Source organism: Cynocephalus volans, chromosome 4, assembly GCF_027409185.1.
Source record: "Cynocephalus volans isolate mCynVol1 chromosome 4, mCynVol1.pri, whole genome shotgun sequence".
Classification (NCBI taxonomy): domain Eukaryota; kingdom Metazoa; phylum Chordata; class Mammalia; order Dermoptera; family Cynocephalidae; genus Cynocephalus; species Cynocephalus volans.
The window spans coordinates 160051905-160067410 of NC_084463.1; the positions used below are offsets into that span (position 1 = coordinate 160051905).

General features: G+C 55.1%; 1 protein-coding gene across 2 annotated transcripts; it reads right to left on the reverse strand.

The window, feature by feature from the left end:
* Positions 1–40: 40 nt before the first annotated feature.
* PYGM (glycogen phosphorylase, muscle associated) lies at positions 41–11735 on the reverse strand. 2 transcript variants are annotated; one of them, XM_063092964.1, is made up of 20 exons: positions 11416–11735; positions 10239–10340; positions 10069–10147; positions 9880–9983; positions 9397–9528; positions 7621–7732; positions 7447–7529; positions 6882–7025; positions 6439–6531; positions 6100–6246; positions 5746–5909; positions 5287–5401; positions 4613–4714; positions 4119–4266; positions 3762–3820; positions 3498–3639; positions 2849–3056; positions 823–957; positions 577–643; positions 41–463 (listed from the first exon to the last, which is right to left on the reverse strand). In XM_063092964.1, exons 1-20 carry the CDS (start codon positions 11656–11658, stop codon positions 314–316), a joined length of 2529 nt encoding a protein of 842 aa, XP_062949034.1. In that variant the 5' UTR covers positions 11659–11735; the 3' UTR covers positions 41–313. The 2 variants fall into 2 exon arrangements, with proteins under 2 accessions (XP_062949034.1, XP_062949035.1); XM_063092965.1 differs by lacking the exon at positions 11416–11735 and adding an exon at positions 10623–10865.
* Positions 11736–15506: the final 3771 nt, after the last annotated feature.

Sequence of the window (15506 nt, forward strand, 5' to 3'; positions counted from 1 at the left end):
CCCACCAAGAACTAAAAATATTTCTCAATAGAGAGAGGAGTAAGGACGATCCCAAGGAGAATCAATTTATTGGGGAGCCGGTGCAGTTGGTCAGACCCCATCAATAGGAGGGGGCGGGGAGCCCGAGGACAGTAGTGGAGCAGTGTCCTTAGTCACGCTGGACTCTAGGACCTCGAGGCTAGGGGAAAATGAGGATTCCAGGAAGGGGCTTAGAGATCTAACTCCAACACCCCACCCTCTGGATCAGAAGCTGGGGCTGGCCCAAGGGATTGCAAACAGGCTCAAGGGCTGATTTGGGGTCTGGACTGGAGGCTCAGATCATCTCATCAGGGGCTGGCAGGCGCTGACGGGAAGGCTCTACGCCCCAGATCTCCCGGGCGTACTGGGCAATGGTGCGGTCGCTGGAGAACTTGCCCGAGGTGGCTATGTTCCGGATCACCATCCGCGTCCACTCTCTCGGGTTCTACAGGCCAAAGGGAAGCTCTGGGTTCACTATGCCGACGGGGACCCCACGTTCTGCCTCATCTCAGCAAGGGCCACCAAAGCACTGCCAACCCCTGACCCAGGACCCCTTACCTTATATAGGGCACTGACTTTCTCCTGGCATTTAATGTAGTCTTCATAATCCGCAAAGACTTTAAAGCTGGAGGGGAAAGGAGAGGCAGGAAGCTCTATAAGGTCAAGGGCCAAACCCATCTTGTAGCAGTGGACAGCTGGAAACCTGGAGTGTAATGCTGCTTCCGAAGGGCCTGGCCCCACTATCCAGGACCCCTGTGCAACCCAGCAGCCCCACCTGCGTGGTTCCTGGAGTGGCCTGCTCACCGATCATGGTGCATGAGCATGTTGACAATGTCCTTGAACAGGTCGGGCTGTTTAGGAGAGAAGAAGCCGCTGCTCAGCTGCTCGATAGTCTGCCGAAGCTCAGGAATGCGATCGTAGTACTCCTGGGCATTGTACCTGCCAGGGCAGAGCGGTGGTCAGTTCTTTGCAGAAGGTTCCTGACTCCTCCTCCAGAGAAAATCTGGGAAGTCCCAAGCTCCAGGGTCAAAACCCAGGCCCAGCCTGCTGCTGCCCTTCCTGAAGCTGCCATACCCCCTCTGGAGGTCCTTCCCTGGCCATCCCCTCCCTTCTCTGCTCAGCTTTTCATCCCCAATTTTATGGATGAGGAAACTTAACCCTGAAGGGGAGAGAAAGGTAAGTGTCGGAGCCAAAGCCCCCAACAAGTGCTCTGCCTCCCACACACCAATGTGACTCCTAATGGGTTTGCTTCATCCATAAATGGCTTTTGTCCCCCACATGCATCTCTGGCCTCGCCTTTGGGCTCCAAGAGAAGCCAACAGCTCCATCCTCATGTGTGTCCCCTTGAACTCAGACTGTCCAACTGCTCTTCTCCTGCCCAAAGGACAAAGTCTGAACTTTCTAATCAATCCTGACAGGAGAAATTCCTTTCAGTATTTAATAACGCCAGCTCTCATAAGTTGTTGGTGAGAGTGTAAACTGGTACTAACTTTCTGGAAAGCAATTTGGCAATCTGAGTCAAGAACCTTAAGAATTCATACTTTTGGGCTCAAAAATATCCCCTCTTATAATTAAGAAAATAATTGGAGATATGGCATAGGTGCAAAAGTTGTTCATCACAGTAATATTTAGACTAACAGGGGAAATCAACCTTAATCCAACTATATGGAATTGGTTAAATAAGCTATATCATGTCCACAAGACTGAACACTATACAAACATTGAAAATATTTTGAAGACTATTTAATGACATGGAAAATGTCTCTCCAGGGCCGAGCCCGTGGCGCACTTGGTAGAGTGCTGCGCTGGGAGCGCGGCGACACTCCCGCCGCGGGTTCGGATCCTATATAGGACTGACCGGTGCACTCACTGGCTGAGTGCCGGTCACGAAAAAACGACAAAAAAAAAAAAAAAACAAGAAAAGAAAATGTCTCTCCAATGTTAAATAAGATATCAGGATTCAAAATTGTACATACATTATTCCCAACTTTTTTTTTTTTTTTTTTTGAAAGATGACCGGTAAGGGGATCTTAACCCTTGACTTGGTGTTGTGAGCACCACGCTCAGCCAGTGAGTGAACTGGCCATCCGTATATGGGATCCGAACCCGGGGCCTTGGTGTTCTCAGCACCGCACTCTCCCGAGTGAGCCACGGGCCGGCCCTATTCCCAACTTTTGAAAGCTATATGTATATGCTTATATATACATATATATTAAAGCACTCTATATATACATTATAAGTATATATTATATGTTTATACATTTGAACATATAAACATATAAAATATATATAAACATAAATACATAAAAGGGGGACTGTGGCTTTAAATCTGGGTGATGAGATTATGGATGACAGTTATTTCATTCTTTGTGGTTTTCTATTTTTCCAATCAATGAGCACATATTACTTTTATGATAAGAAAAAAAAAAAAAATCTCATTTAAAAATAAATTTTAAAAGTAATGCCAGGAAAATATCTCCTCTGAAGAACTATGTTTCCGACCACACGCAGAGTTGCTACTACTGTGCTCATATTTCCCTTTTTGCTGTGGCTTCCAGGAAGCAAAGGATTTCATTTTACTTCCCATTCTAGAACACTCTTATCTCTTAGGGTTGATATAATTTTCTCTTCCTTTTCCTTCAGTTCTGTGTTACTTCTCCCGTTTCATTAACCTTATTTGCCATAAGCTCCCTCAAACATTTTCCAGAATGCTGGTGGCCATAACTAAGACCTTGCACAGCCTTCGCCAGCCTTTCCAGGCATGCACCCCACTCCCAGCACTGCTCTCTGGCAGCCACATCATGGTGCCCCCCATCCATGACCCCCGTACCCCCTCTGGTCAAGCTTTTCCACGTCCTCCACCCGCATGCCAAAGATGAAGAAGTTCTCCTCTCCAGCCTCTTCTGCCATCTCCACGTTGGCCCCGTCCATGGTGCCAATAGTCAGAGCTCCGTTGAGCATGAATTTCATGTTGCCGGTGCCTGAGGCCTCAGTGCCCGCAGTGGAGATCTGCTCAGAGAGGTCGGCAGCTGGGATCACTGTGGAGCGGCAGCAGAGGGACCAGGTCACCTCGGGGAAGAATCCCACCCCAGCTGGGGACTCTGGGATTAGGCTGGCCCTCGGCATGACCAGATTCAGAGTCCCCTCCATGCCAGTCTGCCAGTCTTCACCAAGCAAGCATCCCTCTCACTCCCACCCTGCCCTCCACCTCTTGTTGATTCTTGAGAATCTGGGATCCAACCTGGATTCTCCCTGCCTCCATTGTGTGATTTGAAGGGCATCAACAAGGCCCGTGTCCCTGGTAATTTTACTCTATATTGCCTGAAATTCCACCATCAGAAGGACATCCTTGTGGTTTAAGCATTGCCCTCTCCAGATTCTTCTTTGAAGTGCAAGTACCCAGGAAAAGATGACTAATGTCTCTTCCTGGGACTGAACTAGTCAGACCCTCCCTCGGGTCCCTGTGGGCAGCTCCCCACCTTTCTCAGCCAGTGAGACTCGGTAGTTCTCCAGGAAGATCACGCGGAGGCGGTCTCCCACCACTGGGTCGTGGTTGACCACATCCCCAATGGCCGTGATGAGCTTGATGATCATCTTGGCCATGTGGTACCCAGGGGCAGCCTGTGGGGGCACAGTCTGGGGTCAGCTCTACAGCCCTACCCTCACCCCTATCCTGCAACCCAGGCTGACTTCGATTTGGGTATCAAAGGACCAGAGCCCTGGTCTGTGCCCCAGCTTCTCACCTTCCCTCCAATCATCACAGTCCGAGGCACGAAAAACTTATTGGGCTCCTTTTTGATGCCTGTGGAGAAGAGAGGGGTCAAGCGGGCCAGCTTTTCCCTCCTGGTAGCAGCCCCTGACAGCACCCTTCCAGCCAGAGCCTGGGCTGGAAGACAGTAGGCCTGACTTGGGCAGTCACTTGCTATGTGACTGTCACCTTCCCCCTCTGAGCCTGTTTGCCCATTTGTGAAATGGGTATACTTCCATGTCCCAAGAGTTGTCACAAGGCCTAAGGAGATATTGGTTGGGCAGTGTGTACTATACCAGGAGGTACACAGAGGGGGAGAACTGAGGGACAGGGCAGAATCCTAGCCGCTCACGGTTGTACAGGGTGATGACATGGAGGCAGTTGAGGAGCTGGCGCTTATATTCATGAATTCGCTTCACCTGGATGTCGAAGAGCGAGTTGGGGTTGATATGGACTTTGTACTCGCTCTCTAGGTACGCAGAGAACTTCAACTTGTTTTCCTGGAGGCAGGGGAGAGGGGATGGCTCACCAATAGGCCTCGGCCTCGGAAACCCTACAGTCATTTCCTTCCACTCAGGCCCAGGAGGGAAGGTGACAGGAGGCTCACTTGCTACCTTCATCCACTCCTGCACCAGCGCAGACATGGCTAATCAATGTCAGCACTCTTCCCATGAGGTCAGATGATGCCTTCCCACCATAGACTCCACCAGGCAACTTTTACCAATGGCCTGGCATTGGCGGGAGAGATGAGCTCTATTCGTCGTGCATGACCCAGACCTCTGGCCCCTCCAGCACTCTCCACATGCCGGCCCTGTCCCAGGTGTCCCAGGTCGCAGCCCTCCCCACCTGCTTCACTTTGGCCACATCCCGGATAAAGGCTTCATCATCCACGTAGGCTAGCAATTTGCGCAGCTGGTCCAGGTCCGAGATATAGTCCTCCCCAATGCGCTGTGGAAGATGGCTCTCCGTCAAGCCCATCCCCCTGTCCTCCCTCCTCCAGACACAGAGGGTCAGCCAAACCCCCACCACCCAGCAGACTGCTCCTGGAGCCCTCCCGGCTCCTCCCTCTCCAGCCTCGGACATGGAGCATGATGCATCCATGTCCATCTTCCTCCTCACCCAGCCTTGAGCTCTGATGGCTGACCCCACCTGACCCCAGCAGGACTTCCTGGCTTCCTGGCCTTTCCTCACGCTGGCATGACCTTGAGCCTCCTCTACCAGATGCCTGCCCCCTTCCAGTCCCATTTCAGATGTGACCCGTGGATGACCCCATTAGACTGTGAACTTCACCACATTGACCTCCACAGCAAGGGCCTCCATTAGCTCATAGGGCACCCTCATGCAAATAAGAAAATAGGGCCCCTTCCCCCAGGCGGGTGCAAGGCTTGGGGAACGCAGCGCAGAATGGACTTCAGCCCTCAGCTGGGAGCCCTTGTACAGTGAACCGCATACACGATCGTATCCATCTGATCCCTGCAGTGTCCTGTGTTGACCCTACTGGCCACACAGTGGCCTCTCACCTCAGCAATGACTTCTGCCAGCCCGGGGTTACACAGAACCAGCCAGCGCCGAGGGGTGATGCCATTGGTCTTATTCTGGAACTTATGAGGCTCCAGCTCATAGAAGTCCTTAAAGCTACAGGATGGAGTTGGATGGGGGTCAACACTCAGCCCTGTGGGATGAAGGCCGCCTCCCTGGGTCCCCTACCCTGGTCTATTGCTGAAAGGGGCCTGGGGTGGGGGATGCAGACCTGGGGAAGGTGGGGGGTGATGTGCGTAAGATGGGGTCATCTCGGGCCAGGACTGTACTTCAAGGGGTTCTGGTGCTTGTAAGAGCGACGCCACCTGTGGAAGGGGCCAGCTGGGGAATACCATGAATGGTCGATGCCCTGGCGGTGAAGGGGCGGGGCCTATACGTGGCAGGTGTGTTGTGTGGGCGGGGCCTGGCTAGAGGGGCGGGGTCTGGGGAGCGGGGCTCACATGGTCTTCTTGAGGATCTCGGAGTGGATGCGAGCCACGCCGTTGACGGCGTGCGAACCGGCGATGCACAGGTGTGCCATGTTGATGCGCTTCACCGCGCCCTCCTCCACGAGCGACATGCGACGCAGCCGGTCTACGTCCCCTGGGAATGCTGCAGCCACTCGCTGTGCGGGGAGAGCCCAGACCCTGGACCAGGACTCAGGAACACGGGCGCCCAGCTCCGTACCTCCAGAGCTCCGCCTACAGCTCTACCTGCGCCAGTCTCAGGACACCTCTTCCGCTCCCCCGCTCCCAGGCCCTAGACTGGATTCCCACTCTCCAGCTCCCCCGAACCCCCGCGCCTCCCTGACTCACGTTAAGGAAGCGCTGGTTGATCTCGTAGATGATCTGGAGGTGCCGCGGCAGCAGCGTCTCGATGAGGTGCACGGGCCAGCGCTCCAGGGCCTCGGGCAGCACCGTGTGGTTGGTGTAGGCACAGGTCTTCACTGTCACGTCCCATGCCTGGCACACGGGGTGGGGAGTCAGGACGCCAGGCAAAGCCCTAAGGCTGCTGCAGGACCAGGTGCCCTGACACTTGCCATCTGGCCTCAATTCCCCTTGTTCACTCCACTGGCATCCTTCCACTCCCAAAACTGAGAAGGGAACCCTGAGGCAGGGAGGGTCAGGCAGGGGTGGAGGGGTCCCGAAGCCCACCTTGTCCCAGTCCAGCCGCTCCAGGTCTACCAGAATCCTCATAAGCTCGGGGATGGCCAAGGAAGGGTGGGTGTCATTGAGCTGGATGGCCACCTGCGGGGGAGGGGGACTGGGAATCAGTCCAGGCTTCAAACCAAGTGCTATCTATGGTCACTGACCTTTGCAGACCTTTTCAGAGCCCCCTTTCCCCACCTGGCATGGTTCTATGTCTGAGCTGGGGGCGGAGGTGCTATGGGGGCAGCTGGTGGTCTGGAGAAGTGGGGGAGCCCAGGTTATGTGCTTGTTGATTGGGGATCCTCAGCAAGCCACACACACCCCACACACATACACCTAGCCTCCAGCTCCCCATCTATACAATGGGGCAGGCAGGCTGAGGCTGAAAGGGAGAAGCATGGCACATGCTGCACAGGATGCAAAGGGCCGCCCTTCCACAGGCATGATACCTTATCCGGGAAGGCATCGAAATTCGTGCGCACGGGATCACGGCAGCCGAACTTGGAAGACTTGAAGCGGCGGATGATGTCTTGGAGGGTGGCGGCCACTACGAAGTATTCCTGCTTCAGCCGAAGCTCCTTCCCCTCGAAGAACTAGGAACAAGGCAAGGTGGGATGGATCCAAGGTGACGGGGGCGTGGCCTAAAGGTGCTGTGGGTGTGGCCAGGAGAGTCCCACCCACACCAAGACGCCTGAGCCCTGAACAGTCCCCACCTCTAGGACCCAAGGTGCTTTTCCCCACCAACAAGTAGTAGTGGGGGACAGTGTCAGGAAGGGGGACATACAAGGGCCAGGAGTGTTGCAGTTGTTGTCAGGGAACAGCTCCTCCAAAGTATCCTCCCCTAACCTGCTTCCCTCAGGATTCAGGTATCCTCCCACAAGACTTGGGGTAGGGAGAACAGGACATAACACAAGGCCAGCAATATGCCCTGGGTGTGACTAGGGCACCAGCAAGTGTCCCTCCCCAGCTCTCCCTGACTCAGGCTTCCTGCCCCCAGCCCAGGGGGTGACGCACATTATCATTGGGGTACAGGACACGAGAGATGTTCTCAGCCAGGTTGCGGTCCAGCACAGCCTGGATGTAGCCACCGACGTTGACTGAGGGGCAAAAGTGGGGACAGGGTCAGGTTTGGGCTGAGCGTGGGCCAGGGGTGGGCTGGGGCTGCTGCCTTCCAGCGGACGAACTCACAGTCCTTGAGGTTGAAGTCATTGGGTGCCTTGGCTGACCAGAGGCGCATGGTGTTGACAATGTTGTTGCGGTAGCCTGGTACAGGCGTGTCGTAGGGCATGGCTAATACCACCTGTGGGAGCACCCGCTGTCAGGAGCTGGACAGTCTGCCAAGGGTGCCAGCCCTGGGCATCTGCCTGTGTCTGACTCCTGGAGCCTCTGTTGCTCTCAGGTCTTGAACTCAAGGTTTTGCCCCTGCACTCTGCCAACTCTCAATGCTGGGTTCTAATCCCAGTGCTGGCATTTACTAGCTAGGTGGACCATGAGCAAACCCCATAATTTCTGTGAACATCATCTATAACGAAAGACATACCCCAACAGCTCCCCCTGACACCCCCAACTCCTGCCTTGTCGGGATGTTTTGAGGATAAGGGGCTGGCCAGTTAGCTTAATTGGTTAGAGCACAGCCTTGTAACACCAAGGTCAAGGGTTTGCTTCCCTGTACCTGCCAGCCGCCAAAAAAAAAATGTTGTGAGGATTATGGAAGGAGACAGTGACAAGCCCAGAGCCCAAGGGGGGACTCTGTTGGTGACCACTCTGACAGGGCTGAGCAGGCTAGATGGGCCTGAGCAAAAGATGGAGGACACTTTGGACTCACGAGAGGGCTGGGAGAACCTGGGGTCAGGCTAAAGGGCTCACAGAGGTCAAGTCCACCTAAGAGGCTGGTTGACCACAGGGCTAATTAGCTGTGACTAATGCTGGCCCTACCTCCCGCAATTAGCAAACATCACTAATTGCTGCCAATAACTGCTTGCTACCACAGTGCCAGGGGCACATCCACTCCTCCAAAGTAGCTTCTTTAAAGGGCATGACCCTCCCTCCCCTCCACCAAGTAACCCTGATTGGAGCACAGTGGAAGCTGCTGTTCAGAGAGGGGAAGGACTGACCCAAGAGCATATAGCCAGGCGGGCCAGGCGGGCAGAGCCAGCGAAGCCAGGTCTCCTGCCTTCTAGCCAGAGCTTCTAGTGCCAGGCTGCCATGTACACCTGGCATGTACCGCCAGCAGTGCCTGCTGGGCCTTAGCCTGGATGACAGCAAAACAATTGCCCAATTCTGAAAGCCTAGAGGTTTCTGTGCAGCCCTTCTGAAGGCTGATGACCTGCAGCCACAGCAAGAGGATTGACTGAACCAGGATGCAGATACCTATTATGGCTTTAGGCTCCCTCTAACTTACTGCATGTCCTTGAACAAGTCAATTTCTCTCTCAGGGCTTTAATTTTTTCCCATCCCAATTAATTATTCATTCATTCATTCATTGGCAGCTGGAGGGTACAAGGATTGAACCCCGGACATTGGTGTTACCAGCACCACGCTCTAACCAACTGAGCTAATTGGTCAGCCCCCATTCCCCTTTCTGAGCTGTTGCTTTGCTTTCTGTCAAGCCCCCAGTTCAGATGTGCAGGGCAGGATCAAGTCACTGTGATAGTCCTTTGATAAGTCTGGGGGTGTGGAGAGGAGCTGGATCAGGGGAGAGACGCTGGTGAAACCCGCAGCCTCTCTCCTCCTCCCAGCCTCCCACTGAGCCTGGCTCCCTGTGACTCTCCAGCCTCTCCTGGCTCCGGCTGCGTGACCTTGAGTAAGTCACTTAAGCTCTCTGAGCCTCAGTGTCCTCAGTCGTGAAACAGCACTGGGTCCAATAGCCTCCAGGCTCTTTCCCTGTTTCCCGCTTCCTCTAGGAGCTTCCTGCGCCTCCTACCCCCTCGCTGTGTTCCCCGCATCCCATGGCTGTATCCTCACCTGTGTGTCCACCCACTTGGCGCCGTGGCTGGTGTGCTCCACTCGGCCATAGAAGTGCACAGGCAGCATGAACTCGGGTCGGGCCTTCTCCCAGGGGTTGCCATAGCGAAGCCAGTCATCAGCCTCCTCCATCTGAGCCCGAGGCAGGTCAGGGGAGGAAATGGGGCAGCGTCAGGCCCAGGTGCTCACACCACAGAGGGTGGTGGGCAGGGCAGCGGCAGTGGGCCTGGTGCGTCAATTAAGGGCTCTGGGATGGCTGCTTGGTCTGGTGGGCTATCCAGTGGGACATGGTATGTCCCAAGCAGACCACAGGTGTGGACCACCTGTTCCAGAGGTCACCAACTGGCTTTGGGGCAAGGGGGGAGGGGCAAGGATGCTTTCCACAGAGGCTGGGGCTGGTTCTGGACCTATCCAGTGATGGATGACCAAATGGGGGTCCTCTCCATCATGACTGGGCCCCACAGGTCAGGGCCAAGTGCTCACCTGCCAGCCTCCGCTGATCTTCTGGTTAAAAATCCCAAACTCATAGCGGATCCCATAGCCATAGGCAGCCAGGCCCAATGTTGCCATGGAGTCCAGAAAGCAGGCTGGGGGTGCAGGAAGGTGGGTGTCAGGAACCCAGCAGGAAGGAACCCTTCTGCCCACCCACCCCCTGCAACCCTATCCACATACCTGCCAGCCGGCCCAGGCCCCCGTTGCCCAGACCTGCATCCTCCTCAATTTCCTCCAGCTCCTCCATGTCCAGCCCCAGCTAGTGGAAGGTGGCAGTGGTCACGGCCAAGTGCCAGCAGGGGAATCCCACAATTTGTAATGCTCACCCCACCTCCCACCTCCCCACATACCTGGTAGGTGGCCTCATCACAGGCATTTTCCAAGGCCAGGTTCACCATGGTGTTTTGTAGCGTCCGTCCTATGTAGAACTCCAAAGACAGGTAGTAGATCCTCTGCCCAGAGAGACAGATGGGCATGGGAGGGGAGTCAGGGCCATCCCCCAACATTCAGGCAGGCCTAGCTCAGCCTGGTCCCCTTACCCTTCTGCCCTACTCCCAGGCTCCAGCATGTACCATCCCTGTCTCCAATTTTTTCTTCCCTCTCAGAAGAAAATTCTCAGGCTTTGGGGCCTAACAGGTGAGATTCTGGTCCCAGTATTCCTCTGACTTTGGACAAATCGCTTCCTTCTCGGGCCTCAGTTTCCTCATCTGGAAAATGGGGCTGGCCATACCTACCTGAAGGACTGAGGTGCTTAAGAGAGGTGGGAACCCCTTCTGCTACACACATGCCTCCCTATAGCCCATCAGGGTGTCAAGACAAAGAGAAGCACCTCCAAGCGCTCACAAAGAGGGCAAGGCCAAGGCCCAGAGAAAAGAGTCACTGCTCAAGGTCACACAGTGACTCAGGGCTAGAGATTGTCACTTCCCACCCTTGCAGTGCTCAGTTCCCCTTGGCTCTCAAGCCTCAGTTCCAAAAAGGGGACAGAGAGGCACCAGGAGCTAGGATGCTGATAGTGCCTGGTCTCCTGGTTTTCGTGGGTCTCCTCCCTGCCCCACCCACATGCCCCTCCCCCGCTGCTCACTGTGGGGTGTTAGGTTGCTGACATTTACCAGTGACCCCACCAGACACTTGATCCCTGCCGCCCCAGCTGCCCCAGCCTTGCCCTGCCTGCTTCACAGGCACGCCATGCAAAAATTCAATGACGCATCCTTCCAGTCCAGGTCCAATCCACGCTGCAGGCGCCTTCCTGCCCACCGGCAGCCCCCTCAACCTTCTCTGAGTGGACATTGGGCCTTTGCAACCAGCCCACCTATCCTGAGCCCCCTGACCTGCCCCTGCCCCAGGTTTCTCTCTCTGGGTTGGGCCTGGCACCCCTGGAATTCTCCAACCACAGGAAACTGGAGTGACGCTTTATTTTGCTGCAGAACACCCTGATCCCAGGAAGGGGCAGCCCACTTAATCAAGATCTCATGGCTACCTGGCAGGGACCCCAGCCCATCCCCCACCCTCGGGGTGCCCCAGCAGCACCTTGGGGTCCTTCTCATAGTAGTGCTGCTGCGTGCGGATCCAGCGACCCACAAGGTGGTCGCGCACGGTGTGGGCCAGTGCAAAGTAGTAGTCTCGTGGGGTGGCCACGTTGCGGTCCTTGACGAGTGTGAAATGTAGGTGCCGGTTGAAGTTCTTTTTCAGCTCGGCCACGTTCTCCACACCAGCCAGGCCACGCACGCTGATTTGCTTTCTCTTCTCATGGTCCGACAGGGGCCGGGACATGGCTGCTGAGGGCGGGCCGAACAGACGGACAAGTGGACACTACCTTGGTGGTGCCTCCAGCCAGGGAGTGGAACTCTCCAGCTGCAAGGGGATTTAAAGCCTGGCTCCCAGCAGCATGCCCCGCCTTCCCTCACGATGGGAGGGTCTTGGCCTGGCAGCTCAGGCAGCTATTTTGGGGTGAGGGGAGGGGAGGAGGAACGAGCTCTGCCAGGCCCAACCTGGCTTGTTCACAGTCTGTACTGACCCACTTCCTCCAGGCCTTGTACATAGGTCTTCTGACTTGTCTCTTGTCCCTGTCCTTTTGCAGGGTTGGAGACAGGATGCAGCAGGCAAAGTGCTGGATTGGGAGGCCTGATTAGTGCCGATCAGCCATGTGACTTTGGCTAGGGCTTTCCACAGTCTGTGCCCTTTTCCTGGGTGATAGATGAAGGGAGGGACTGGGTGCTTGATCAGTGCTCCTTAAAGAGTCCAAAGGGGCTGTCAAGGGGGACAGGTGTAAGGGGGCAGGAGGCCCAGCCCCAGGGGTTCAGACACACTTGCCCTTCATCAGAGCTGCTTGGCTTGTAGACATTTACCTGTAGAGACTGCAAAGCACAGGCTGGATGGGCTCTGTCCAGCTCACCATGGCAGCCCTTCAGTGGACTGGGGAGGCTGCATGTCGTGGCAAGAAGGGCTGGGACCCCCTCCAGGCTGAGGTTCAATGTGCCCTGGACAAAAGAGATGCAGCTAGCAGGGAGGACACTGGGCATCTGTGAGAAGGGGGACCAGGACCCTAGGTTCCAGAGGATAGTGTGGGGGAGGTTGCTTGAGGCAGGGCCACTGCCCTCACACCACCCCCACCAAAGCCAGGCCTTTCTGAGCTCCCCCTGTTGCTGTCCCTCAAGGAGCTCTGAAGTGACCTTTTGGAGGCTAGTCAGATTACAGGCCAGCTCTAGCTAGAGGCCTCCCTCCTGGAGCCAGGGCCCCTGGGAACTGTAGTCCTGTGAGCCACAGGGGTGGCAGAATCGGAAGCATTCCCCACCGATTCATAACATCAGTGAGTGGCGATGCAGTCTCCCTGTGACCCAGCTGCTGGGTAAGTGACTGGAGGCCTTCTCCCACTCCCTCCTCCCACCTGGGGCCACACACCAGGCAGGGATTCAAGGGGCCAGGGTTCCAGCTGTGACCTCACTTGGAAAATGGGAGCTGAAGCTGCGCCTCCGGAGTTTTGCATCACCACCCGCACAGCCTAGAAGCTTCAGGCCCGTCCTCTTGAGGCTTTGGCTGCCCACCATCCACTGCTCGTGTCCTGGCCCCAGCACTGACTTGCTGTGTGAACTTCATCTGGTTGCTTTCCCTTTCTGAGCCTTGCATTCCTTCCTCAAATTTATACTTGAATGAGACTATAAATCCCTGCCTTATCCAGCAGCTGCCTCCTGATCTCGTGGGGGCAGACTCTGGATCCTGCTTTGTTCTTTGAGAGAAAGGAAACCAGGACCTTGTGCTATTTCAAAGGCTGCCTGGGCCCCCCAGGGTGGTGGGCCGGTTGAGGGGAAGAATTGGGTGTTCTGTTCTGAGGGCCAAGGAAGCAGGTCAGAGGCCTGGGCAGCTGCAGGATGCTATTGAGAGCCTGGTTCAGGGAAGGCCAAGCTGTTTCCGAGCCACTGCAGACCCAGCCCTGGAATTACAAGCTCAGTGTGATGGCCAAGCTGCAAGTCCTACCCAGGACTGATTGCCAAGCCCTGCCTTACCCCTGCCCCCAAGCGATACTCCCCACCACTCTCCCATGGCTCCACGTGTCCAAGTAGAGAAAAAAGACCGGAAAGAACACACCAAAATGTGCCTCCACAGATGTAGAGGGAATGTGGAAATTCTTTTCTTACATTTTTCAGTATTTTCCAATTTTTTTGTTTTGGCAGCTGGCCAGTATGAGGATCTGAACTCTTGACTTTGGTGTTAATCAGCACCATGCTTTAACCCAGTGAGGTAACTGGCCAACCCTCTTTTTTCGTCTTTTATATATCGTATTTCAAAGAGGAATAGGATTGAGGGGAAAAAAGAATGCTCGGCGGCTCTCTGGTCTCTTCAGTGCACAGCTGCATCCTCCACCCAGCACCTATCTCTGGCTTGGCCCCGCATCTAAGTTTCCCCCCCATCCCTTGGCGGGTTGCTGTGAGTTGAGCTCCTTGGCAGTCACTGCTAGACAAGTGGTAAGCTCACTAACCAAGCTGTCACCTAACATCCCAGTTGTGGCAGCATGCTTTGGCCGCACAACCCTTCCTTACACTGACTCCTACGGCCTGAAGACCTTACCTTCCTGCCACTAAGGACCTGGTCCCAATTGACCATCCCCAGCTTCTCATCCAGTCCTTTCCAGCTGCTGGCCACAAGGCCCCCTCTTCCTCCTGCACTCAAGGTAGTGCCTGCACTGTCTGCACTCTCCTGGGACATTCTCTTTAGTGGGCCACACACATGCTTCTGACTTGTTTTTCCAACTACTTTTCTTGTGGTTTCTTTCAATCTTTGTCTTGCCAGCGGCCCCCACCCAAACTATTTCCAGGCTCTTTTCCCGGGAGCGACATCTCCACAGGGGCCCCTCCTTTATTTTGCATACCCCAGCTCGGTGTATTCAGATGGAGGCTCAGACTCACCTTTCATTTCCTCCACCCTCCTTCACCCCCATCCCCATGTTGTGCACACTCACTTTGACAAACCCTGAGACCACACTACTAAACATGAACTCTAACTCAAGGTCTATGTCCAACTAAGTTTCTAACCAGAAACCCAGCCTCCTTCCCTGGACCAATCTTGGGTTTTTCCAGAGCACTTGGCTGGGTCTCAGTAACAGAGCCCTAAGGCTAACCTTTCCCCACTGGAACTTCTCTCTCACCAGGCAGAGGGGGTGGTGACACTGCTGTAGCAGCAGAAACTGTAGCAGGGCCCTGTCACTACAGGACACAGCAGAGGGCATTTTCCCTGCCGTAGGCATCTTAAGACAAGTGAGCAAGTGTTTCCCATCTCTCCCTGATTCTGCCACAAAAGGCAGGTGCGTGCTGCGGTTCTGAGGGCCAAGCCTCCCTGCTCTCTCTTCCATTTCAGGGCCTCCAGCACCTTGGAGACTGATGCCTTTGTCAGCCACTTTGGTACTCTCTGAAACCTTAACAAAGGCTGCCGGCAGGGAGCAGAGAGGGAGTGAACACAGGAATGGAGCTGGCCCCAGGGGACAGACACAGAGGAGATAGCTGAGCTGTAGTTAAGTCATTTATTGATTTTATTTCTAAAACCCACATAAGCGCCACTTTGCTGCTTCCACAGCTTCAAAGAGCTAATTAACCGCCCTATGAGCCCACCAGGGAAACCAAGCTTGTGGGGTAAGCAATGAGGTGAAGCCAAGGTCGAGGAGGGTAGCCAGGCCCCAGGCCCTGCCCCCATTCTGTCAGTTAAGGACAGGGAAGAGATCTTCCCCCAAGTCAACGGAAGTTTAGGAGTTGGTTAAGGAAACCCCCCAAACCTGCCTTGCTTCTGAGGATTCCTCAACCTTGCAGGCCTGATAGCAAATTTAGTACAGGCATCCCGGATGGGGCCCAGACACCCCAGCTCCACTCCAAGTAAATGGCAAGAGCCAGCCTCAGTCCAGCTTAAAACTGGAAAGCAGCTCAGGCCAGATGTCATCCCCAATGGCCAGGTGTCGAGGTCAGCAGGAGCCTGCAGTGCCTTGGCCTCCCTGAAGGCAAGGCAGCTGGGGAAGCAAGACAGCTCTATGCGCCTCTCCCCAGGAACTGGGCAAGCACCTCACCGCCTTGTGGAGATTGCACACAAATTTTTCTGGTGCCACAATGGGTACTATCCACTGCCCCAAACTTGAAAAA

What these genes read in the sequence shown, in the direction of transcription:
- PYGM (XM_063092964.1), bottom strand. Translation starts at nt 11,658, where the DNA reads ATGTCCCGGCCCCTGTCGGACCATGAGAAGAGAAAGCAAATCAGCGTG. An exon ending in GAAAAGCTTGACCAGAGGGG is followed by an intron (nt 958 to 2,848) that starts GTACGGGGGTCA and finishes CTGCCCTGGCAG; the next exon opens with GTACAATGCCCAGGAGTACT. An exon ending in ATGCTCATGCACCATGATCG is followed by an intron (nt 644 to 822) that starts GTGAGCAGGCCA and finishes TTTCCCCTCCAG; the next exon opens with CTTTAAAGTCTTTGCGGATT.